The sequence below is a fragment of the Notolabrus celidotus genome, chromosome 8 (genome assembly GCF_009762535.1).
Source record: "Notolabrus celidotus isolate fNotCel1 chromosome 8, fNotCel1.pri, whole genome shotgun sequence".
Lineage (NCBI taxonomy): Eukaryota > Metazoa > Chordata > Actinopteri > Labriformes > Labridae > Notolabrus > Notolabrus celidotus.
In genome coordinates, this window is record NC_048279.1 from 27936665 (window position 1) to 27963301 (window position 26637).

At 41.6% G+C, this 26637-nt stretch overlaps 1 protein-coding gene across 1 annotated transcript; it reads left to right on the forward strand.

Moving 5' to 3' along the window:
* Positions 1–467: 467 nt before the first annotated feature.
* klhl3 (kelch-like family member 3) lies at positions 468–25754 on the forward strand. The gene is made up of 15 exons (XM_034690623.1): positions 468–599; positions 6229–6363; positions 6622–6728; positions 6814–6935; positions 10916–11078; positions 11246–11355; positions 14888–15004; positions 15506–15655; positions 15765–15882; positions 17227–17424; positions 18313–18414; positions 18509–18637; positions 21370–21510; positions 24150–24293; positions 24405–25754. The coding sequence occupies exons 1-15, from the start codon at positions 550–552 to the stop codon at positions 24431–24433; spliced, it is 1815 nt and encodes a 604-aa protein (XP_034546514.1). The 5' UTR covers positions 468–549; the 3' UTR covers positions 24434–25754.
* The last annotated feature ends 883 nt before the right edge of the window (positions 25755–26637 follow it).

A 26637-nucleotide genomic window follows, 5' to 3' on the forward strand; every position in this document is an offset into this window, starting at 1 on the left:
TGCAATTTAGGTACACGATTCTTTTGCTAACAACTCCGCTGGAAACTCACAACGTTTGCAGCGGTAATGATTCGACAGATGGCAGTCACGCTGAAAAATATAATGGGAGCCCAAAGGAAGAACTTCACGTCAGCTGTAGCCGACTGCGAAGAAGGAAGAAACCTTCTATTAATGGATTCTAAGTGTGAAAAAACAGACAGGTTATTGGATTTAAGTGTTCCGGATCCTTGAGATAAAGGGATTCCAGCCTCTGGTTTAGCACTTGGAACCCAGGTACTGTTCACCATCAAGTCAGAAAAGCCTGAAGTTGCCAAAACATGATTCTATCCTCACATTAAGGAGTGGAGATTGTTAAATCAATACCAGGATCCTTATATGCTGCGTACACATATTTTCGACCCTGAGTGATCCATCTTGTTAATAGACCATCTTTGCTCGGCTCGCTCCTGTACAGCTCTCATGCCTGCTGTGGAGTCTGTCCATAGAGTCTGACTCGGAGTGATCCATCTTGTTAATAGACCATCTTCGCTCGGCTCCTGTACAGCTCTCATGCCTGCTGTGGAGTCTGACTCCGGGAGGATGGATGGTGTGTCGTTGGGGTGAGTTGGCTCAGCAGCGACAGGGATTACTCTGCAAAGCTGTGATTCACGCTGCTTCTACATCTGTCGGGTAACATTTGAGCACACATGATCCTCCAGTTAAAAACCCCGACACGGAGAGCCGAGCCGCTCTCTCCGTTAGCAGCACAGGCTAGCCCTGTTGACTAGCTTCGGTGAGTTAGCTAGCATCTCTGGCTGAACAGCTGAGGCAGTAAAAACAAACTACAAGTTAAGAAGAATGGACTTTTTAAGGACTGTCATGAAGTCATAGCTCACACACAGCCAGCTGGATGAACACTGACCCTTACAGTTACTTATCTGTGTTGTTTGAAGTCTGAATTATGACTTATCGGTCGTAAGCTCATATTAGCTTTGAAGTGTGATGACGAGCGATGCTACGAGCTAGCCAGCCTGTCAACCTGCCTGTTCAACTCTAAAACCTCCTTCATAGTTAAAGTCTTCATGATACTTCCTCTAAAAGAAGAGAAGCTTTCTGTAAACACGTAGAGCCATGCATTCATAAGGATCACTCTAAGTGACACCCATAGTTGTGTGTTGAATGAACAGTTCTGTCTCATCATGTAGGTGATGCAACATTATTCATGGTTGTGTATGCATTCAAATTCTGATCATTTAAGACTCCAGTAAAAGTACAAAACTTTCTCTCAGTGCATACATGTCGTCACCAGGGACATTACAATCACAATAGATATTTGTCAGTGATGTTTAGTGTCTCTCTGCCTCCTGCTCTCAGGTGAGTGCAGATTACCTCTAAATAAACAACAACATTTAAATATTGTAAAGAAAATGTTCTCTCTGGACTTCAGTACCTCTCTTTTTACTTGATTACCCCAAAAGTCTATAAAGAAGCTACATCTTATTAGGTACCATTTTATCCACAGGGGGCGCCAAAATCAATGCAAACAAAGTTCTGAACAGGAGCTTTAAACAAATGTAAGAAATAGGGATGCACTGAAAATTATCGGCCGAAAATGGCCCAAAAGTGTATTACCGGTTTTCGGCCGACCCCCTTCTTTCACCGAAACAACACAGCCAAAACATAATGTTGTGATGATGCAAGCAAAAACTGCATCTGGATTGCTTTGTGCAAAAGCGAGTCCTGCAGCACAGATCGCAAGTTCAAGTGGGTCTTAATAGAGAACATTCCCTCTCTTCTTATCCCCTTTGAGCAGCTAACTAAAGAGATCAGCTCCTCTGATGCATCTGGAGCAGACGTTCTTCCTTTAATTGCAGCACTAAAGCGTCTTCTAAGCAAAGAGGTTGAGACAGACCACAGAGGGAAAACAATGAAAAGTACACTCTTAGAGTCTGTCAGCACACGTTTGACTGAGATCTATTCGGATCCTTTGCACTTCATCGCGACTGTACTTGATCCACTTTATAAAGGTCATTACTTGGATGTGGGAATAAAGCAGCGCGCACCAGAAATGATCCAGGCCGCGATAGATGCGGAGAACCCACTTGGAGACGGAGAGGCGCACAGCGCAGGAGGAGAACGGAGCGGCCAAGGGGCAGGGGTGTGTCCAGAGCTTTTTGAATGGGGTGGACCAACTGAGGCTCTCACATAGGCCAGGGTGGCCAGTGCATTTACAAATAAATAACATTTACCCCTTTTGTCTTCACAACCTACTTTCATTTAAGTTTTAAACAGTTGTTATATTTCCTTTGACTTAAAATTAAAAACATGATAAAGTGGCATGGCAAGATTAATTCTTTAAGGACTTATAAAAGAAGTTTTTCAAAGTCACTTTTGAAGATAAAGAGCCTAGAAAATCCCTGTTCAACACAAACAGGAAATGCATGGCTTAATCTCAAATCCAAGGAGTGAAATGTTACAACTGTCCCCGGTCTCCCTACTAAAAAAATGCATAATAATTTATTTCGGTGTTTTGGTTTTCGGCCTTGGTTTCCTCATTTTTGGTTTTCGGTTTTGGCCAAGAATTTTCATTTCAGTGCATCCCTAGTAAAAAACTAAAACTTGAAATGATATGATGATATTTGATTGAAGCAAAAAGAAAGAAATATATTGAATGCGATATGTAACTTTTAAAACATCTTAAAACATTGATAATCTGATTAGTTATCTGCTCTGCATGTCTATCAGTGTCATAGTGTTCAGACATCACTGACTACAGAGTCCTGCCTTCTCCACAGGCACAGACTCACCAGCTGCTCCTCTGTCTGTGTCCTACACGAGGACACAGAGCTCTGACCACAGAGCTTCCTGTTCTGAATCTTCCTGAACTGTGAAACTTGTCCTGGAAATTCAAGAGGATAGCTCTCTGGATGTCATTTACTAAAGTTTGGTTTTAATTCCTAGTAAACGTCTAGTTCTGGTCAGTGTTCTTCTTATAGCTTATAGAATTCATTTCTCTCTGGTATTCATTTAGTTTCATTTTTATTCTAGGAACCATTTGAAGTTTTTTTTTTGGATCTGGAGGGAGACAGGAAACGTGGGGGGTAGAGAGCGAGGGGAGACGTGTAGCAAAGAGTCAAGGCCAGAAGCTGAACCAGTGACTGCTGTGACAAAGACTGAAGCCTCTGTACACGGGCGCACACTTCAACCATTTAGCCAAACCAAGACTCCTATGGTCTTCATTTGTATTGAATGTGTTGTTTATTGATATCACCTTCCTCTCTCTTGTTTGAATGTTTTCAATCATGGCTGTAGATATCTGTTTCTGAAGGATGCACGCCTGTATGTATGATGCTGTAGAAATAGAGCTGAACCGAGTGAACACACAGCAGGGTTTCTTCTTTGTGTTCAGACACGTTCATCAGGACACATTGGTTAACACGATATATATTCTTGTTTTATTATTTTATGTGTGGGCCTGTCTGAGGAGGGCTTAAAGGAATAGTCTGTGATTTCTTATAGAAGTCCAAATCCCTTCAAAAGACTAAAACCTAACAAGGAAAGTTGTTTTTGAAGCCAAAGCCTGATAGCTAATTCCTCCACACCAAGAACATCACGGCTGCCCAAAACCTTTATATATTTATCTTTCTATTTATTTAATCAGGGCAAGAAAGTGGCCTGTCAACGTATGCTGTGGAATTAATCATTTGAGTAATCTGTAAGTGAAAAATATTAATTTCAGCTTCGAAAAACTAAATGTTTTCAGTTGTTTTGTCCTCATCAAGGTAAATTGAATATCTGTAAACATAGACATACATAGATTGTATAATAAATGGACGTAGTATCCGTGATGTCAACCATCTGTTCCTGAGCGTTGCTTTGAAGCCAATCGTTGGCAAGTTCCTTATTGGAAACGCTGAACACAATCCAAAATGAGTCCAAGCTAGTGTGAGTTAAAGAGGCAGGCCTTTTTTTTTAGTTTTTTTTTAGGCTTTTGCGCCTTTATTGACAGGACAGCTGAAGAGAGACGGGAAACGTGGGGAGTAGAGCGTGAGGGAAGACATGCAGCAAATGGTCGACCGGCCGGGAGTCAAACCGGCGACCTCTGCGACGAAGACTATAGCCTCGATACGTGGGGCGCTTGGACAGATAGGCCACCAGCGACCCAAAGAGTGGGGCCTTTAGCCTTTTCACTAACAGCTACAGGGGTGCCGGCCTGTCAGTCAAGTCAGACATGCCCTTATTTGGGCAAAACTCGTAAGTTTAATATCTTTGAAAATACAGAGTGATAAAAAAATATTCAACCCCCGTACAGTGTGTGCCAAGAGAGAAAAATTAGCTACTCAGACCTAAATCTTTTTTGAGCCCGGCTGTAAACATTAGAGGTGTGAAAAAATATCAATACTAGGGATGTACATTGTAAGTATTTTTCGTGATCAATTTTTGGAAATGGTAACGATCAATTATTGATTAATTGATTAAAAAAAACCCAGTATTATTGTTACGTCAAAAACAAGGCCAAATACGTTGTTTTCCTCCTAAATTGTATTTTCTACAGCAACAAAAATGCATCTAACTGACGGGATTGAATACGAGTAACATGTTAGACACGCAGAATATCAACGATCAGGCTCATTAAAATATTCTACGTGGACATAATCTTATAAAGTGAAGCCTGAGACTACTAACAGAAAATTACTTCAGACTCACAGTGTCCAGTTTTCTGTCTACTTGTTCTTATTGAGAAAAATAAACATGTGTATTCAGTCAGGTGTCAGCCGGGTGCGCAACCGGGTCATCATCAGTCCAGCGGCAGAAAAGCCCGGACGGCTCTGATGTTGCTGGTCAGCCGCAGCCGCCAGCTGAGCGTCTCCGCTGTGCTCAACACCTTTAACAGCTGATTCACATCGAAACACGCTTTAAACTTAAAACACCTCCCTGATAGATGAACCAAATATGAGACCACATGATGTTTGTTCCACGTGACATAAAATTGATAACAAAAATGCGTGTTTCGAGTAATTTCTTAACAATCAATTAATCGATAATCGATTAATTGTGGTCATCCCTAATCGATACAGCAATATATCGCTATACTTTGACCTCCAATACAGTATCGATATTTCAACTCTTTATATTGATATTTTTGTAATAATAAAAATTCACACTTAAGACGAGTTGGAACTAAAATACAACTTCAGTATTTCAAAAACAATAAAATGGAAAAGTTGTTTTCAATCAAATAGTTTTTACTTCATTGGTCCTTTCAATTTTGAGTAATATTGTGTGATTTACACCATCCTTATTTTTTCTTAGTTTACTGTGTAGAATATCACGATATATCACAATATTGTGATATTGTGATATATTGTGATACTATCGTATCGTGACCCAGGTATCGTGATGCGTATCGTATCGTGAGGTTCTTGGCAATACTCACCCCTAGTAAACATGTTTAGTTCTGCTGTAAAGATCGTCTTTTTTGAATATATGTTTTCTGGTGTTTCTGCTGCCAGCTCGGTGAACTGCAGTTTTTATTACCTCCACATGGGCTTCATATTTTGAGACCTGGAGGTTTACGCTTGCTGTAAACCTAACCTAGCTTAAATAATTTGTTCTCCAGGTGAAATTAGACGTCTTCTCTGGGTCACCTCAATATGTCACGTGAACATGATTTTATGGTTTTTGTTTTGTTCTTATTAACAGTGAATACACCCTGCAACCCAAATAACCTTCTTGCTGTCTACGGACAGGTTTTAGACCAAACAAACATTTGATTCCCTGAAAACATTTTTTAGTAGTAGACCTAGGTGTAAGTCATTGATAGAGGTGTGTCAGCCTTGTGGAGAAAATCTCCGCTGTTTTGAAATGAATTCAAAATCCCAGCCGTGTTGTTTCTCGTGTGCAGCAGTATCTCAATTCTATTCCAACCAAAGCAGATTAGCATGAAGAACCTGGGATTATTAAAGGATGACTAGCAGAGGCGTCACACAAGTGTTCAAAAATAACTAGCACAGGCAGACAGTGAGGCCTCCAGGCAGCTCCTCTGTGGATTTGACTGAACAGTACTTCTGTGTTAAACATGATAAAGACAACAGTGATGGGACAGCTGTGTGAAAAGAGCTCTGTGTGATTTATCCAGCTCTGTGTTACTGCCCCGTCCTCTCTTTATAACACAAGAGAAGAAGCAGCCTGTTCAACTGCTCGGTCGTTCTTCATCTGATCCTGATACTTCCTCTCATGTCTTCTCAGTCTGGTGGCCACACCGGCCTCGCCACGTCCAAACTGCGCCACAGACCTGGAGGAGGACGCCATGAATGAAGGGATGCTCACCTACAACCAGACGCACATGAGGAAGGCTTTCCAGTTCATGAATGACCTGAGGAGGTGAGTTACTGACAGCGATGCTTAATACAGTTACTGCTTTCAAATCTGCATCTAATCTACACCTTTCAAAGCAACATCACAGTAAACTCCTGAATGTGAACACCTACATTAGTACATTTGATGGCAGTATTCCTGTCCATACTTGGCTTTAAAGATGCCTCCCTCTCTTGGCTCTTTCCTTTAGTCTAATACAGGAGTGTTCTCTCAAGTTTAACCACAGGCTGATCATTTTCCTCTCTGTTGCCTCTCATGCTCCAGTAAAAAGATGCTCTGTGATGTCCAGCTGGTGGCGGGGAGAGTGGAGGTGCCAGCTCATCGGGTGGTCCTAGCGTCCTGTAGCCCTTACTTCTGTGCCATGTTTACAGGTACATTAACTCACATGTACAGCTGTATTGTGTGGTGTTTTGTTCAGTGTTTTGATACCTGACTGTGTGTGTTTGTGTGTTGTAGGTGATATGACTGAGAGCAAAGCCCAACAGGTGGAGATCAGAGAGGTGGACGGACAGACGCTGAGAAAGCTGGTGGACTACATCTACACGGCTGAGATCGAAGTGACAGAAGACAATGTGCAGGTGAGGTTGTGTGTTTTCCAGAGTTCACAAAGACAGAAATGCTGAGGAAGAGACCAGCCCAGTTGCCTTACAGATCAAGCTTTGGATTACCATGACCTGGATGACTGAGAACCTTCACTGACATGAGGAAGAGAGAGTTAGAACATGTCTCTGATTTTATTTGACACTTTCTTTTCTGTTATGGGGCTTTTACTTTCTTTTCATGGCTACTTTTGCTCTAAATACATTGACTCAATTTATTAGATTAGATTAGATTAGATTAGATTAGATATACTTTGTTGATCCCCAATTGGGAAGAATTCTTTTGTTCCAGCAGCTTACAACACAGGACAGAGGAATACAACAATGTACCTACATAGTTAAAAATAAAACAAAGTAAAATAAAATATATAAAGTAAAGTATAGTAAGGTAAAATAAATTAAATTAAAATAAAGTAAGGTAAAGTAAAGTAAAATAAAGTAAAATAAATAAATAAATAAATCAACAAAATAAATAAAGTAAAATAAAAAAGAATTAAATAAAATTAAATAAAAGAAAATAGAATAGAAGAAAGTAAAGTTAAGTAAAATAAAGATAAATCAAGTTAAATAAAACAAATAAAGTAAAGTATAGTAAGGTAAAATAATTTAAAGTAAAATAAAATAGAATAAAATCAAATTAAATATACTTAAATAAAAAAGAATAGAATAAAGTTAAGTAAAATAAAAATAAACAAAGTAAAATAAAATAAAGTAAAGTATAGTAAGGTAAAATGAATTAAATTAAAATAAAGTAAGGTAAAGTAAAATAATGTAAAGTAAAGTAAGCAAAATTAAATTAAATTAAATAAAAGAGAATAGAATAGAATAAAGTAAAGTAAAATAAAATAAGATTAAATCAAATATTACAGATATAAGCACCATGTCCAATTCAATCTGAATAGATAGTATGGTAAGTTATTGCCGGGACAAAATTGCATCAGGTTTTTATGAACACACACAGTGTTATTGAAATAAGGGATGTTTACAATCAGTTTGGGGGTGTGAATACTAAATAATGATAATGATAATTATCAGTAGAAGCAGGGTTAACACTTTGTCACCTCTTGGTATCATACGTACATTCGTATCTTTGTCCCCTCTGTTGAATCCTTCAGTGTTTAAATATGTAGCAGAATTTTAAAACCAAAGCCTTAGTTTGAAGATTTATAGTTTCAGTTATTAAATCAGTTGTGCGGCTGTTCCTCCAACTCACACACCCATAAACTCACTTTAGGTGCAGAAAGAAACTCATTATGTAGCCGCTGTTGTTTCAAGAAAAGTCTGGAGAACAATATAACAAGCTGATATTAACAGCTCACAACAAACCTTTCTAGGACACTGCCAGAAATCTTTATTCCCAAAGATTTAAAAGAGGGGGAAGTTCTGTTTTCAGCCGTATAAACTCTTTTTTATGCTACCACCTAAACCCTGTCATATCAGAATACATCAAATATGTCTTATGATTGTCAACACAGTCAGCTTTAATATAAATGTGAACCAGTAAAGAGGTAATGACCCAGCTGGTTTGATATCTCCTCTCTTTGTTAGTTTCAGGCGAGTCTGAGTGAACCTTCCTGAGGAGCAGATGTTTGTTACCAGGGCGTAAGAGCTGCTCATGTTTTTGAGTTTACTGTGAAAGCCCCGGACCGAGTTCTTGTTCCATCTTGTTGACATAAACTTTTCGTAGCTGCATGGCTCTGGCGCGGGGTTGAATAAATGCATTGGGATCAAGCTGCAGGCAGGAAACTTCCTCTGATTATTAGCACAGGAAGTCTGCATGGAGAGAGGCAGGAAATCCTCCCACTGTTAGCAGCGTGCCCGCCTGATTGGCTCCCTTGAATGTGTGTGTTTTGACTGTTTTTCTGTTTTTCACTGAAAGGTTGCGTCTCCTCTTCAGATTCCCTGAACTCTTTGTTTTCCTTGTACAGTTGAAGTGTTGTCAGGGATGTGTTTGTGTGTGTGTGTGCAGCTGCCTGATGCTCCTCTTCTTTGAGACATACGGCGTCAGGACAGCTGTGCTCAGACAACACAGGAGACGGTAACAATGCACACTCAGTGGATAACTGAGTGATGACAGAGGTGCAGAGGCAGATAGACACAATCTCACTGACCTAGTTAAGAAAAGATGTTGCGCAGGGAATCTGACTTTTAGCATCAAGCTTTAACAGAACTCTGACGGCATGCCTGCCTTGCTAATAAAAACGTCTGTCAGGCAGAAATGCGACATTGTCCTGCAAAAAACATGAAGGTGGCTTTACTTTTGTGCTTTGATGCACTGTGACGATCTTTGAAGAGGCCTTGTTGTGGCACAAATAAATCCACTGGTCCAAAGACAGGGAATAAATAAGCAGTTGTTTGATTCATGATGATTTGTTTAAGCATTCTTTCATACAAGGTGAAAAATATAGAGCATGCTGTTTATTGAACTCTTAAATTTTGACTTTTAGTGAGCTTTAAACTAAACATTTTTGGGCTTTTGTTCTTCAACAGCACTTTAAAGGACATCATCTGATGCTGAGTGAAACAGGGAGCGGTATTTTTAGAAACTTAGTTCACCAAATACTCAATCAAGAAAATTGATTGTGAGATGACAATAATTGTCCTTCACGGCCCTGATATTGAAAATCAATGACCTGAGGAGGTGAGCTACTAAATAATCTGTTGGCATTATAGACAGATTGACTGTGATAGTTATCTATTAATAACAAATATTGTCCCAAGATGCTTTACAAACAGAGCAGGTCTAGACCGTACTCCTGTTATATTATTAACAAAGACCCAACTTCAAGACAGGATGAGATCCAGTCCCAACTTACAGACAGGACTCATCTGATCTCATCTTAATCCACCAAGAGCAGAGCACTTTGCAGCATTTAGCATGTTAGACAGACATCTGCCTCGATGGTGGTGGGGTCGGAATGAGGGATAGAGGGAGTTGAAGAGAGAGAGAGATGATAGTGGTGAGATGGATAGTAGTAGTTGTTGCAGCTGGAGTCTGGCACGTCCACAGCAGTCTATGGCAGCCATTCAGAGGAACCTACGAGACAAGGGAGCCCAAAGACTCCAGAAAGGTCATGGTTTGTATCTCTAATGGGACATCCATCCATCCATCCATCCATCTTCTTCTGCTTATCCGGGTCCGGGTCACGGGGGAAGCAGCTTCAGCAGGGAAGCCCAGACATTCCTCTCCCCGGCCACTTCCACCAGCTCTTCTGGGAAGATACCGAGGCACTCCCAGGCTAGCTGAGAGATATAATCTCGCCAGCGTGTCCTGGGCCTTCCCGTGACCTCCTCCCAGACGGACATGCCCGAAACACCTCCCCAGAGAGACGCTCGGGAGGCATCCTGACCAGATGCCCGAACCACCTCATCTGGCTCCTCTCGATCCGGAGGAGCAGCGGCTCTACTTTGAGCCTCTCCTGGATGTCTGAGCTCCTAACCCTATCTCTAAGGCCCAGCCCAGCCACCCTGAGGAGAAAACTCATTTCGGCCGCTTGTATTCGCGTTCTCGTTCTTTTGGTCACCACCCACAGCTCGTGACCATAGGTGAGGGCTGGAACGTAGATTGGCGGTAAATTGAGAGCTTTGCCTTCTGGCTCAGCTCTCTCTTCAGCACAACAGACCGGTACAGTGTCCGCATCATTGCAGACGCCGCCCCGATCCTAATGGGACATGGAGAGTTAAAATAAGTGATATGCAGAGAGAGGGGACAGAGGAAAATATGGGATTCCAGTGTGTCAGTTCCCTCAGCAGTCTGAGCCTATAGCAGCCTAACTAAGAGCTGGTCCAAACCTGAGGTGTCCTGACATAGAGTAGTAACACCAAAGATATCAACTTCAACAGATACGACTTTTAGCCTCTGTTTCAAATGCTGAATTCTGAAAACATATGAAGACCAGATTGTTTTTTTCCCAATGAATGAAGTTTTTAAGTGTCTTTATGTATGTGTTTCACTGCAGGTTCTGTTGCCAGCAGCCAGCCTCCTCCAGCTGATGGATGTTCGTCAGGTCTGCTGTGAGTTCCTTCAGTCTCAGCTTCACCCCACCAACTGTCTGGGCATCCGGGCCTTCGCCGACCTCCACACGTGCACGCAGCTTCTCAACCAGTCCCACGCATATGCTGGTAAGTTCCTCCTCACTCATCCTCACCACAGACCCTGAGCCGTCTTTGCCACTGTGTGTTTTTATAGATGTGTGGTAGGTGGAGGTTCAGGGAGTCTGAAAAGTCCTGCAGCTTCTCTTCTTTGTGCGTGTGTGTTGTGTGTAACCCTGCATGTTTGTGTCTATCAGAGCAGCATTTCTCTGAGGTGGTGCAAGGAGAGGAGTTTCTGGGGCTTTCTCTGCAGCAGGTGTGCAGCCTCATCGCCAGTGACAAACTCACCGTTACCACAGAGGAGAAGGTCAGACAGCACGATAATCACACACACAATCTTCAACCCTTTTATCAGAGCACTTCGACTCATATTTGTCGGTGAAAATATTTGTGTGGATCGCTTTAGGAGGGATTGTCCAGGAAAACTAAATAACAAGTTAACGAGAAGATTATGACATTCTCAGCTAATAGACGCTGTTACAGACGTGCTCCTGCTGCAGACTCGCTGCATCTGATTGGCCCTCACTGGCGGAGGACATATTCCAGAGCCTGTCAGCTGTTAGTCTGTCAGCAGGGAGAGTCTGCAGGAGCATCTGTGTGTCATCCTACTGTCAGAGCAGCGCAGGCTTCAAGGTGACTGCTGCCTCAGTCAGACTGACACACAGGGAGCCGTCATCTCGTCTGTTCAATGTCACACTGGCTGCAAATGGAGGCACAATCACGGTCACATGATACATCTGATACATTTTAATTAGTGGTAAACCAATGTGAAAGTATAGAAGTAGGATCCTTACGTTTGTTTGACATTCTTTTAGTAGTAGTACACAGATGTGAGACATTTCTTGTGATTTTATTTGTAACTCAGTTCAGTGACAAATTTGATTGGTTTTAGAACAAGAAAACATCCTTTTATTCCACCTATGGACCCTCCATTGGTCAAAGATGTCTATCCCCACTTTTATTATGAGGGATGTTCCTGGAAAACTATGTAAACCCTCCTGGAAATTATTAAAAAATTGCACAAATAAATCAATCTTTATTTATATAGCCGCCAAATGTTATCTCAAGACGCTTTTACTAACAGAACAGGTCTAGATCGTACTCTATGTCAGGGGTTCCCAAAGTGTGGGTCGGGACCCCCTGGGGGGTTGCGAGACACAAATGGGGGGTCACGAGATGTCTTCCAGAATGTTTTTTTTTTTCAAATTATCTAAAAAATAGTGCAATTTACCCATTATAGTAAAAAATATCAACAAAAACAGTAGCTAACCTTGAAATAAAACCATGAAAATAGAAAATGTAATGAGTTTTCTGCCTTTGTTTTTGCCAGATGACTCCTAAGTTTAGGATTAGTGAACAGTTAATTATCAAAAGCATCAGTAGCAGTAGATTAATTCATAAAGGCACAGGAAACACAGCCACATGCTCATATAGGTAGGGTCATTGTCTGCAGACCAGCTAAATGAAGCCACATTAAATCACTTTGAAGGACAGTGGGGGTTTCGAGTCTTTGGCACCTATATTTTGGGGGTCCCGGCCTGAAAAGTTTGGGAACCCCTGCTCTATGTCATAATCGACAGACTAAACATCAAGACAGGATAAGATCCAGTTCCATCTTACAGACAGGACTCAGTCCCATCTCATCTTAATCCACCATGAGCAGAGAGCACTTTGCAGCATTTAGCAAGTTACAGTGGCAAGGACAAACTTCCTTTAACAGGAAGAAACCTCCAGCAGAACCAGACTCATGTTAGACACACATCTCCTTCGACTATGTTGGGGTTGGAAAGAGTGATAGAGGGAACAATTTTATGTTGCGTGAAAACTTTCTTTTGATCAACTGTACATACTGAATCAAGAAAAGTGTGATGTCAGAAAGCATAAACTTGATGGTAATACAGTATAGAAAATGCAAGCATATAAAAATAATGTTAACCATAATGTCTGGTTTTAAAGGTGGAAAATCTGCAAAGACAAGCACAAATATGTTCAGACAACAAAAAGTAAATAGCATAAGATACAAATGTTCTCTGTGCTGAGATTTGAAATGTTTTGTTCAGTAAGGTAAGGCATGAGTCAACCTTCAACCTGTAACTTGTGTTGCATTATTTTCACATAGGGCCTTTTTTTAGGTCATACTACATAGGAACAGTGTAGGGTCTCTATTGATTTTATATTAAACCAGCTGCAGTGTAGAAATAATGTTTTTGTTGAACCGTACTGGGACATTATTTGTAATTTATTTATTATAGAATAGCCCCTTGAGATGCAGCATCTCGTTTTCAAGGGGGTCCCAAGAAAAACACAAAGCAAATGAATACACACAAAATCATAAATCACAGCAAACACAAATACACAAACACAGACAGCTCTCCCTCACCCTTACTCCTCCTGGACCCACCCAGCACCCTGCCATTAAACAGAACCTTGACAACAGACCGCATCAACAAAGAGAGGCATCAAAAAAGCACACTAACACACATCAGAAACAGGAACAGCTTGTTTTTAAATAATAAAACAAGTTTGATTTAAAGCAGTGGATGGAGGCGATGGATTTAAGAGAAGCGGGTAGATTACTCCAATGGGATGGGGCTTTGAATTTAAATGACCTGCGACCAATTTCTTTATGGATTCTGGGGACAATGAAGAAGGGATGTTGCGTAAGTCTGAGGAAATATGAAGATGAATATTGAACCAGGAACTCTTTTAGATAACAGACAAACATTTCACACACATACATGTATATCTAACACAATGTCCTGATGTCTTGACAACATTACCAGCTCAGAAGTTGGATATATGTACACATTACTTTACCGCCTGTCTGCTCTGTATTCTGGTGGGTACAGTGTTATATGAACTGTGCTGAAAGGCCATGGTGAAAGGTGTGCATTAAGTCCAGCAGAGTGTCAGATATCTGTATTTTCAGGAAGAAGACTGCAGACCTTTTTTCTAACACACTGAATTCCTTCATACATGATGTGTGTCTGCATACGGGAATCTTACTCTAAGCTTTTTTCAGATTGCCAGCTCAAAGCAGGACATTTTCACCCCTGTCACGCCTCGTCTTCAATGTGTAATGTAACAGAGGCAGAACAGAGCTGTGTGTGTGCATGTGGAGCTTAACGTGCTGTGCCTCTCATGCTTCTGTAACACTGCGACACCAATATTAAGCTGTTGCAGATTGTAAGTACCGAGGTGGAAGGACAGCAGAACTTTGTTACAGCACTGTCGTAGATTTACTTTGTGTCAGCGGAGGAGTATGTTGTGTTTGCTGTGACACCTTGATCAGGAAAAAGTCTCTAGAGTCATCAAGTGTGTTCTCCTTCCCCTAAGTGCCCATTCTCCTCGTCCCTTTGTGCAAACCAGTGGGACTCTCAGTCTCTTGTTTGTGCTGATAAAGCTGTTCTACAAGCTTTCAAGAGGTGATCAGCTTAAAAGTGACCATGAATTTGGGGCATTTGATTCTGGATTGCAAAACATGCAGGACAAAGGGTCTGGCACCTCTGATGTGCCGACGTCCTGCTGGGAGCAGCTGGGAGGTAACCGAAGATTGAATTTGATTCTGAAAGAGGAGAGTGTGAGAGCTCTGACGATGCCAATCACTCAGCCAGGGACTCATCGTCTGAGAGGTCGGACGTGTGAAATCATTTAACAGCGTCTTTGTAAAGCACAGTTCTGCTCATAGTCTGCATGACTCTTTTGAAACACACAAACATTAGAGGTACAATATTGAAATATCCCGTCACTTGAAGTAGAAGACAAAGAAAGGGCCAATCAGAAACATGAGAAATAAAGCCTTCTCTTAATTGATGTCCTCCTGTAACCACATCTCTCAGGTTTTTGAGGCCATGATTTCCTGGATCAAGAACGACAAGCCGGCTCGCCTGGAGCACATGCCCAAACTGATGGAGCACGTCAGGCTTCCTCTGCTGTCCAGGGATTACCTAGTGCAGGTATGAAAACGTCTCTGACACTCTGCCTTCCATACACCCTTAACAAACTGTCTCGTTCATGAGGGACAGCAGAAGACCTGAATGAGGATTAAATCAGTGGGCTTAAAGGAAAAAGAAGACGACGCTAGAAGCCAACCTAAAACCTCAAATGTCTGTGAGTCACCGAGAAAGCACAGATCAGTCAGCGCTGTGTCTCTGAGCAGAAGAAGGGTGATTGAAGGAATGTTTTACGTCACACAAGGCATTCATTTTCACATCACATACCTCTTCTGGTGAAATCTATAATCACATACTGGTGTGCGTTATGCCGGCTGTGTGTGTTTCAGTTTGAAAATAAAGCTCAACTAGTGTAAAAATGGATCTTCTTTAAATACGGAATAGAAGATCTTTGTTATTAAAGACTCCAGATAAGGGAGGAAATCTTAGAGCTAGCCGGCTGCATGTTATCACAGTTATACAGTTACTTGTCTCTATGCTTACTGTGTCTTTATGTGTTTCCAGATTGTGGAGGAGGAGGCTTTGATAAAGAACAACAACACCTGTAAAGATTTCCTCATAGAAGCGATGAAGTATCACCTTCTGCCTGCTGACCAGCGGCACCTCATAAAGACGGACAGGACCCGACCGAGGACTCCGATCAGCATCCCAAAAGTACACACAAGCATTTATACCATAAACTACAAAGACAAGAAGTCATGTATCGTGTTTTTAGACCCACTGATAGTTTCTGATCTTTATCATTAACTGTACACTTCTGCAGGTCATGATCGTTGTGGGTGGTCAGGCTCCTAAAGCAATTCGCAGTGTGGAGTGTTACGACTTCCAGGAGGATCGATGGTACCAAGTAGCTGACCTGCCATCAAGACGCTGTCGAGCAGGTCAGTCTGTGATTTAATCTGCTCTCTTTGATGCACTATTTAAAATCATTTTTGAGACTATGTAAATAACCCTTGGCTTTATGCACGGTACATTACGCTTGACATGTACTTTACAGCAGTGTTAATTTTGGCGGCTATTTTAGATTTAGTCTTAGTCTTTAGATGAAAATGGCAGTCAGTTTTAGTCACATTTTAGTCTTTTCAGCCCTTTATAGTTTTAGTCGACGGAAACTCAAAACATTTGAGTCTAGTTTTAGTCACATTTTAGTCTTTGATTTTTGACGAAACATTTTCACTCTTTAGATAATTCATGTAGTTGATCAGATGTCGGTATCAGGGTTGTATCAAGTGTTAAAATCGTCAACATTTCACTCCTTTAGCTTGTGTAATATCTTAAGTTAAATAATTCAGCCTGTCCCTGCTAAAAAGTCAAAACAAAACATTCTTGATGTGACCACTGTCACTGTATTTTGATTCTCTTAATTCACAGAAAAATGCCATGAAAGGACTGTATTGCACATTTACGACGGTCCTTGAATGTACCTGCAGTGACAGGCGCACTGGACAGTCAGTCAGTTCACGGCACTCTGAAATGCATCTGCATCTTTGATGACTAGGAGTCGATCAAAACTTACTAAATATGTCTGATGTATCACCGAACTGGAATAAATCAAGCTGTAGATGCAGAGCTTTTTACGGTAATGGCGGCAAAAACAGCAAACGTCAGCTAGTCCTAAAACAGAAACAGACGTCCCCCGGTTGTGTCTTTGTCATTAACAAACACAAGGGGGTAAAAATCCTCAATGAAGAAGAGACAGATGCATGGCGGCGGGAAAGCTGGTTCATAAAGCACTCCTGCTGCAGGTAGTAACCAAGCTAACACTGTGCCCCTGAAATAATAACTCAGCCTGACACAGGAATGCGTCACTTTTATTTCTAAGGATAAGACGCACAGCGGGGGAAACATGACTTTTGAATGTCCGACGGTCAGTTGTTTTATTCTTGTCATCATCTTGTTTCCAAAATCAAAACATGTGTTCGTCAGAGTTTTAATATCAGTGATACGCTTTAGCTCGTCATAATCTCTTTTTCGTCATGAAAAAATGAGTTGTTGACGAACATTTATTGTCATAGTTTCATTAACAAAATGAACACTGCTTTACAGTAAAATGAAGCACAAAATCCAACCAGATTAAACTGTCCAAAAGGACTGACACTAATCTGAACCCACTATAAACTCGCTTTGAAGTATCAGTGGTAATGATTTATTCCCTCACCATCCTTAATTTACAACACCTCTAAACATTTCCCCCCCCCCTGTGTGTGTGTGTGTCTGTGTCTTAGGTGTGGTTTCCATGGGGGGCCGTGTGTATGCAGTCGGGGGGTTCAACAGTTCCCTGCGGGAGCGAACGGTGGACGTGTATGACAGTGGGAGAGACCAGTGGACTGCGGTGTCGAGCATGCAGGAGAGACGCAGCACTCTGGGAGCTGCTGTGTTAGCAGATTTACTTTACGCTGTGGGAGGCTTTAATGGAAGCATAGGTACACATACACCAACATGCACTTACATACACTCACATACACCACATGATGAAGATGGCCTGTTCTTCTTTTAGTTTTTTTAAATATTCATGATATTTATTATTTAAGATTTGTTCTATTGTAGTTCATTTTAGAATTTGAGTCGCTTAATTCAGTGTTTTGTTTGACAATTAAAACTTGAAAACTACAGACACTGAAGCATGGGATTTGTAGTTTTATAACCTAGAATCTGAAGTGGTTTACTGCTTTCCAATGTTAAGGCCTTATTTCAAAAGGTAACTTTTTCGTAGCTGAAAAAATCCTTTTGTTAGACGCCAGTTTATCTCACAGGTCCATCCGTGCACCTCATACACAGGATATAGTCTTCAAGACGGGACTCCCACGCTGCCACATGTCTTTTCTCACTCCCTCTGATTCTGTCCAAGGTTGACCCTCTCATCAAAGAAATGAATCTTAGAAAATCCATTAATGTGATTGATTGTTTCTGAGACTCAATCTATGACTGGGAGGAAGGGATCAAGTTGTAAACGAGAACATTAAGCAGTGTTTTCATTATCTGCAGAAAACAGAGGAAGAATGAGTGTCAGAGTGTAGAAGTAAAGTGGTCAGAAGATGTACAGATCACTTCACAAAAACTGTTTTTAAAGCATGTTTCTCCCATCTGGACTCACATCACGACCTGGCTGTCGAACTGAAGAGAGGCAGCAGAGTTAAACAGCCTGCTGCAGTGTGAACAGTAAACTCGGGAGACATGGAGCATCTTCTCCTCTTGTTTTAACGCCCTGCAGGATGGAAATGTTTACACTAACACCACCAAACACACACGTATCCTAACCTGTTAGTTTTATTTTAACATGTTCTGTTGTCTTCTCTGTGTTTCTCTCTCAGGTCTGTCCACAGTGGAAGCATACAATCATAAATCCAACGAGTGGTTGTACGTCACCTCCATGAACACACGGCGCAGCAGCGTGGGGGTCGGGGTGGTCGATGGTGAGGATGAAGAGTTTGTGTTTGTCATTGAAATTATTTCAATGAAACCCAACTGTTGAAAAGGACTCAGTGTGTTAAATGTGTGTCTCTACAGGGAAGTTGTATGCAGTGGGAGGTTATGATGGAGCGTCTCGTCAGTGTCTCAGCACAGTGGAGGAGTACGACCCTGTCGCTGATCAGTGGTGTTATGTAGCTGACATGAGCACACGGCGTAGTGGAGCAGGTAAACACACACGCACACACACACACTACAAACAAAAATGGAATACAAACAAACTTGTGTTTCTTCTAAATGAAATAGATGTTAACATGTTGAGGATTATAGTTTTCATTTTGAATAAATATCACTTTTTAAATAATTTGTTATCAGTGTAACCACAGCAGAATCTAACAATGTTACACAGCACAGTCCGATGAAGACCAGTTAATGGTATAGAATTTAGTTTTTGCCAACAGTGTCTTCTGTCTGAATAGCACCACCCAGTGGACGTTGTTTGCAACTGTAAATGCAAAAATCCCTGAAAAAACACAACTTTAATATTTCATGACTTTTAGTAAAATGACTGTTTTACAGGGCTGTCAAAATTGCTCCAAAATGACGTTTGAATATTTCCTCTAAAAAAAAACAACATTGTTTCGAATGTTCTTTACCTAACACTTTTAAGACCGTAGACCTCTCGCTCTTGCTCGAGTGAGTGCTGAACAAGACTTGTGCGAGCAGTTAAAGGTCCCGACTCTTGTCCCTAATATAGGCAGGCTTCATTCAGTGATTGAAGGAAATATTAACATTAATTGAAGTTAAAGTTGAAAACAAAAAAGTAGTCCACCTACAGTCATGGCCAAAAGTTTTGAGAATGACACAAATATTACATTTTCCCAAAGTCTGCTGCTTCAGGGTTTTTAGGTGTTTTTGTCAGATGTTTCTATGGTATAATGAAATACAATTAGAAGCATTTCATAAGTATCAAAAGCTTTTATTGAGAATTACACAGAATTCATGCAATAAGTCAATATTTGCAGTGTTGACCCTTCTTTTTCAAGACCTCTGCAATTCTCCCTGGCATGCTGTCAATCAACTTCTGGACCAAATCCTGACTGATGGCAGTCCATTCTTGCATAATCAATGCTTGGAGTTTGTCAGGATTTGTGGGTTTTTGATTGTCCACCCACCTCTTGAGGATTGACCACAAGTTCTCAATGGGATTAAGATCTGGGGAGTTTCCTGGCCAAGGGTCCAAAATCTTAATGTTTTGTTCCCCGAGCCATTTTGTTATGACTTTTGCTTTATGGCAAGGTGCTCCATCATGCTGGAAAAGGCATTCTTCAACACCAAACTGCCCTTGGATGGTTGGGAGAAGTTGCTCTCGGAGGACGTTCTGGTACCATTCTTTATTCATGGCTGTGTTTTTAGGCAAGATTGTGAGAGAGCCCACTCCCTTGACCGAAAAGCAACCCCACACATGAATGGTCTCAGGATGCTTCACTGTTGGCAAGAGACAGGACTGATGGTAGCGCTCACCTTGTCTTCTCCGAACAAGCCTTCCTCCAGATGCCCCAAACAATCGGAAAGGGGATTCATCAGAGAAAATGACTTTACCCCAGTCCTCAGCAGTTCAGTCCCTGTACCTTCTGCAGAATATCAGTCTGTCCCTGATGTTTTTACTGGAGAGAAGTGGCTTCTTTGCTGCCCTCCTTGACACCAGGCCTTCCTCCAAAAGTCTTCGCCTCACTGTGCGTGCAGATGCACTCACACCTGCCTGCTGCCATTCCTGAGCAAGCTCTGCACTGGTGGTGGCATCCCGCAGCTGTAACACCTTCAGGAGACAGTCCTGGCGCTTGCTGGACTTTCTTGGGCGCCCTGGAGCCTGTTTGGCAACAATTGAACCTCTCTCCTTGAAGTTCTTGATAATTCGATAGACGGTTGACTGAGGTGCAATCTTACTCGCTGCTATAAACTTCCCTGTTAAGCCCTTTTTGTGCAATGCAATGATGGCTGCACGTGTTTCCTTGCAGGTAACCATGGCTAACAGATGAGGAACAATGGTGTCATGCACCATTTTCCTTTTAAAGTGTCCAGTCACTCAATCATGACAGATTGATCGCCAGCCTTGTCCTCATCAACACCCACACCTGTGTTAATGTGTGTGACACCTGTGTGTCATTGAAGTTATGTTAGCTGGTCGTTTTGTGGCAGGGCTGAAATGCAGTTGAAATGTGTTTTTGGTGATAAAGTTCATTTTCAAGGCAAAGAGGGACTTTGCAATTAATTGCAGTTGAGCTGATCACTCCTCATAACATTCTGGAGTATATGCAAATTGCCATTATAAAAACTGAAACAGCAGACTTTGTGAAAATGAATAGTTGTGTCATTCTCAAAACTTTTGGCCATGACTGTACATTCTTGGCGCTTGTCTAAAAAAAAAGAGGAAAAACTGCATTTTATCCCAGTGTCACTGATTGTCGGGCTCTTTTAGTCCACTGTCAATGTAGGGTCTTAGGCCTGACAGGTTATTTGCCATAAACACAAGACAGTCAGTGTGAAGAGGCCAGTGCCGATCTCCTTTTATTCACTATATTCCCAGCAGAGGAAAGACGTGTTCAGAGCGCTCTGAGCATGCGGGGACAGAAAGATTTCTCTCTGCTGTCTGCTTCACACTGTGCTTGTGTGACTCCTGTGACCTGTCCCTGACCCGTCATGCAGTGCGCCCACTCACAAAGCAGCCGCTTATGTGGTTTATTTCCCACTGTCGAATATTAATTTTCACAATCGAATCTCCATTTTTTAAAATATTTGAATATTTATTCGAATTTAGAATATTCGTTGACAGCCCTACTGTTTTATCTCAACAAGCAGACGAGTTCCTCCCTCTTGTTTGGAATATGAATATGACTGCTTATGCAGAGTGTCAACACATATTTGAATCTAAGTTCAGTATATGTTCTTCTATTGTCCAGGTGTAGGTGTGTTGGGCGGTCAGCTGTACGCAGCAGGAGGACACGACGGCCCTCTGGTGAGGAAGAGTGTAGAGGTGTACGAACCACAGACCAACAGCTGGAGACCGGTCTGTGACATGAACATGTGCAGAAGAAACGCAGGTGAGACAACATACAGACATGTCATTCATTCATTCATTCATTCATACAACCATTACACCTTCATTCTTCCAGCTGTCAAAAACATTTTCCAATTTGTAAGCTGGTTACTACTTTACAGTGTGGGAGGCTTTAATGGATGTATAGGTGCACCACATGAGGAAGATGGCCTGTTCTTCTTTTAGTTGTTTCAAATATTCATGAAACGTATTATTTAATATTTGTTCTATCACAGTTCATATGTATAATTTGAGTCGCTTAATTCTGTGTTTTGTTTGAGAATGAAACCTTGAAAACTAGAGACATTGAAGCATGGGATTTGTAGTTTTTAATCAAGAATCTAAAATGATACACCGCTTTCCAGTGTTGAGGCCTTGTTTTCATTCTTTCATTCAGCCTCTACACCTTCATTCTTACAGCTGGGAACTTAGTTTTGGTTATGTAAACAGTAGGGGTGCAACAATACGTGTATCTGTATTAAACCATTCGATACAGTGGTCACGGTTCGGTACGCCCTATGAACCGAACAGTATGCAGTTTTATATTTATTTGATCCACTTCTGATGAGGCGCCCTGTGATGAAAGTTCAGTGGATCTGTGCTTGACTCCTCTGGATTGCAGTGTCGAGCGAAGGTCCACTGAACTGTGTGCTCCATCCACATTTATTCAGTCCAAGCTGGTCACGTTTGTTTTAACTGTGCTTCATCTGGAAATATATATTTCACCATACGATGGTCTGCTGTGTTCATATGTTCATGTATGTGTGTGTGAGCGCGCGCCCGAACGAGAGGGAAGCACGAGTGTCCACCGGGTCCCGCCCCCTCCTGGAAGTCAAAGCAGAAGTGATTTAAGGTTACCTCTCTCATAGATCAAGTCTATACCTTGTTCTTTTATTTAACAGACTAAATATCCTTATGTTATTTATCTTATTTACATGACGGGATGTCATTTCTGTCTGTACATGGTTGCGCATTCAATCAATCAATCAATCAATCAATCTTTATTTGTATAGCGCCAAATCACAACAAACGTTATCTCAAGACGCTTTTACAAACATAGGAGGTCTAGACCACTCTATGTCAAATTATGAACAGAGACCCAACTTCAAGACAGGGTAAGACTCAGTCTGACCCCACCTTAATCCATCATGAGCATTGCACATCGCAGTATTTAGCTAGTTACAGTGGTGAGGAAAAACTTCCTTTTAACAGGCAGAAACCTCAGGCAGAACCAGACTCATGTTAGACAGCCATCATGTCTCGACCGAGTTGGGTCTGGAAAGACAGATAGAGGGGAGTAAGAGAGAGAAGTGATAGTGATGAGACGAGTCGTAGAAGCTGTTGCCGCTGGAGTCCAGCATGTCCGGATCAGCTGGAGTCCAGATCGTCCACAGCAGGAGGACGTCTACAGCAGCTCAGAGGAATCTACGAGACAATGGAGCTCAGGGACTCCAGAAAGGTCTATGGTTAGTAACTTTAATGGGACAGGCAGAGTTAAAGTGAGTGATGAGGGGGTTGGGGGGAAGAGGGTGAGCTAGGATCCCAGTGTGTCGGTGTGCCAGTTCCCCCGGCAGTCTAGGCCTATAGCAGCATGACAAAAGCTGGTCCAAGCCTGATCCAGCTTAACTATAAGCTTTATCAAAAAGGAAAGTTTTAAGCCTACTCTTAAAAGTGAAGAGGGTGTCTGCCTCCTGGACCCTGACTGGTAGATGATTCCAAAGGAGAGGGGCCTGATAACTGAAGGTTCTACCTCCCACACTACTTTTAGAGATTTTAGGTACAACTAGCAAGCCTGCATGTTGGGAGCATCGAGTTCTAGAGGGGTAATAGGGCAATTCACAATTCTCCTCTGCTCTCTATCGCGCACGGCAGATGCACACACAGACACACAGACACTAATACACACACACGCAAACCCCCATGCACAGCAGAACTTGTGTCAGGTATAGCTGTTCCTGATACATTTAATTTAATTTAAAAACTGTGCTTTTGAGCTGAAACAAATATTGGTAATTTCAATAAACTCCAAGTTAAAAAAAGGCATGGAAATTTCTTGTTTCTGTATCGTATAAGTGTCGAACCGTGACAAAAACGTATCGAACCGTACCGATCTGTGGATTTTGTGTATCGTTGCACCCCTAGTAAACAGAGTCCTACATGTCAAAAACATGAACCAATCGTAAGCTGGTTACTACTTTTCCTCTGCTGGTCTTTGCATATAAAGAAATGTAAAATGTAACAGCACCTGTGGAGAATGTTGCAGAATGGTGGCTTAAAACCTGCAGAAACTCAGGAGACAGTGGTTTCCTGCTCAGTGTCTTGTTTTTCTACACTTAAACAAATGTATATATTTTATGCTGATCTAAACATGAGCCCATGCTGACAGTTTGTATGTGTCACTCTGTAAATTGTAAGTTTTCTTTGCTCAGGGTTAAGGGGTCATAAAGATCTTGGGAGCTACTTTTTCTCCATCTCAATGATTACCTGATATAAATATTTGTATGTTGCTGCCTCTAAGAGTCTTACTAAACATTCTATTCAACTCTGACCTGAACTTTCCAGATCAATCCACTTAAATCTTACATTCAGAAGTAATGAATAAAGTAGCAGATGCATGTTGATATTTCCATCTCTCTCCTGAAGGTGTGTGTGCCATTAACGGGCTGCTCTACGTGATCGGAGGAGACGACGGCTCTTGTAACCTCTCCTCTGTCGAATATTACAACCCAGCCACGGACAAGTGGAGCCTCATTCCTACCAACATGAGCAACGGACGCAGCTATGCCGGTTAGTCTGATCGTACTATCACAACCCAATTCATGTTACCATGTCACTGAGAGGAAAGATATTTGACCTTTTCTTCTCTCGCTCTGTCTTTTCATTCTCTCCCTCCTACAGGAGTCGCAGTGATTGACAAGCCGTTATGACCCGCAGTCTCTCACAGGGTCGGCTATGTGCCGGCAGCTGATGTCACAGAGACTCACACTGACGTCTGAAGCTCTACAAGCACACGGAGGAGTGACGCAGGAGATGGATTCTCTCCTCCACCCTCAGCTGATGTAAAAATCTGGATGAATCTGGAGTTTTGGGCATCGAACCACAAACTGATTCTGCTGTGATGTCCAAGACATTTCTACTTGTGAGGGTCTGACTTTTTAAGGAAACCGTTGCACTGCGTTTAGAAGCAATACCCACAAAGTAAAGTGGGCTTATAAGAGACTTTGTCTTGGTTTTAATTACCAAGCACACAACAAGCAGCTGTATCAGCTGACGTAGGACTCACGGACTGAAGGACTGATGAAGAGGGGCCAAATGGAGACTTTTATCTACTGCACTTCATGGGAGCCATTTTTCTTAACTTTCATCATATTTCCCTCGAAGTCAAATCAGCGTAAAGCAGCGGTGTCGACTGATTTTGTTTCATGCAGACTTTCAGATGATCGAAGTGATCACTGAAATGAAATCTCGCCTTCCAGAGAGCTGTAAGGAGCGTCTCCTCTCTCAACACGGAGACCTGGACCCAGGGAGCAACAGACGGTCATAAGAATGTACAAAATGTCTTTATATGCAAATCAGATATCATATTTAATATTTTAGAGATGTTTTTAAAACTGTGGGGAACCACTGTGGTGGCCGTACACTCAGGCTGGTTGATCCAACTCGACACAGTCAGACTCCATTCTGTCGTCGACACACTACTGATGCACTGATCGCTTGCACTGACCGAGAGGACGCCTGTCCGTCTTTCTAACTGATCTCTGCTGTCTCTTCCTGATCGCACAAATCGGAGCATTTAAAACACTTTGAGGCTAAAAGTGTCATCCCGAATTGTATAAAAGTGCCAGATAGACGTCTTTCTCTCTTATTTACTAACTGAAAGATGATTTTTTTTTTGTTTACTGTCAAAGTGAGTGTGTCAAACTGTGCTGTAGAAATCCACCTGTGAAGTCATACTGTAAAAGAAGCAGGTTAAAGGTTTTCTATTTATTGTTTTTGGAGGATTGATTTCACATTTATTCAAATCATTTCATTTTACACTCGTGCTCTCCTCTCGTTCAGTCAGATGACGGAGGATTTTCTTTAGGTGTAGTTTTGACTGACTGGTGCCATAGCTTTGAAGTAAAGAGATTTATAGATTTATGAAAGGTGTTGACCTCGTGCTTCTTGACTCTAATCTTCCAGGAATGATGAAATAACTGGAAGCTTTCGGCTGTAACAACAAAAAGGACATAAAAGATCTTAAAGGACCATTCTGCTGTTTCTGTGTTTTTAGTCAAATCACACGTCATGTGTTCTTTGAAAGTCTCATTCTGTTTTCATGTCGAGGAAGCTTATTAAGTGCAACTTGCAACTTAAAGTGAAAACAACCAACTTTTCTTCTGCAGGTAATCTCCACTGTGAACTGTGCAGCCATGGGATCAAAGCTTAACATTGGGAGTGACAAAGTTTGGACCGTAGACTAAATAAAAGGGAGCTGAACGTGGGTGAAGTTCTAAACTGAGGTAAACGTGTGTTTGGAGTAATCCCTGGATGAAACTGCACACTGCTCTGAACAGCTTGTTCAAAAGCTCACGGGAGATTTCAGTGAGATCAACCTGAGATTTTCTCAAGTCATGACATCACAAGTTGATGAATCTCCTTAAAAGAGCAAATATATAATGTTCAAACAAGAAACACAAATTTGCTGCTTCTTGGATCTTCAGACACCAGCCTGAGATAAGTGAAGAAGTTTTTTTAACTGAATCATGTAAAGCTACTACAGAGGTATCAGAAGAACAATATAAAGCCTGAAAGATGAGCACTACAACCCCTCTTTGATTTATCAACCCAGTAAGCATTTTAATGAACAATTTCTCATCTGAATCGCATATTTGAGGTGTGCTTGAACACAGCATGATGTTACATTTTGGAATAATGGCCTCATTCGCAGTAACACAGGCAACAAAGTAAAGTATGTATGTTTTAAATGTTTTAAGCCGGGCTACGGTCACCTCTGAGTTAAATAGATTAGATTGGATTAGATTAGAATTTTATTTGTCCACAATGTGGAAAATTGCCTTTGGCTTCACACACACAAACAGACAATACAACATTTGTAGACAAGAACAGGGAGAGCGCTTTGGGTTCTTCC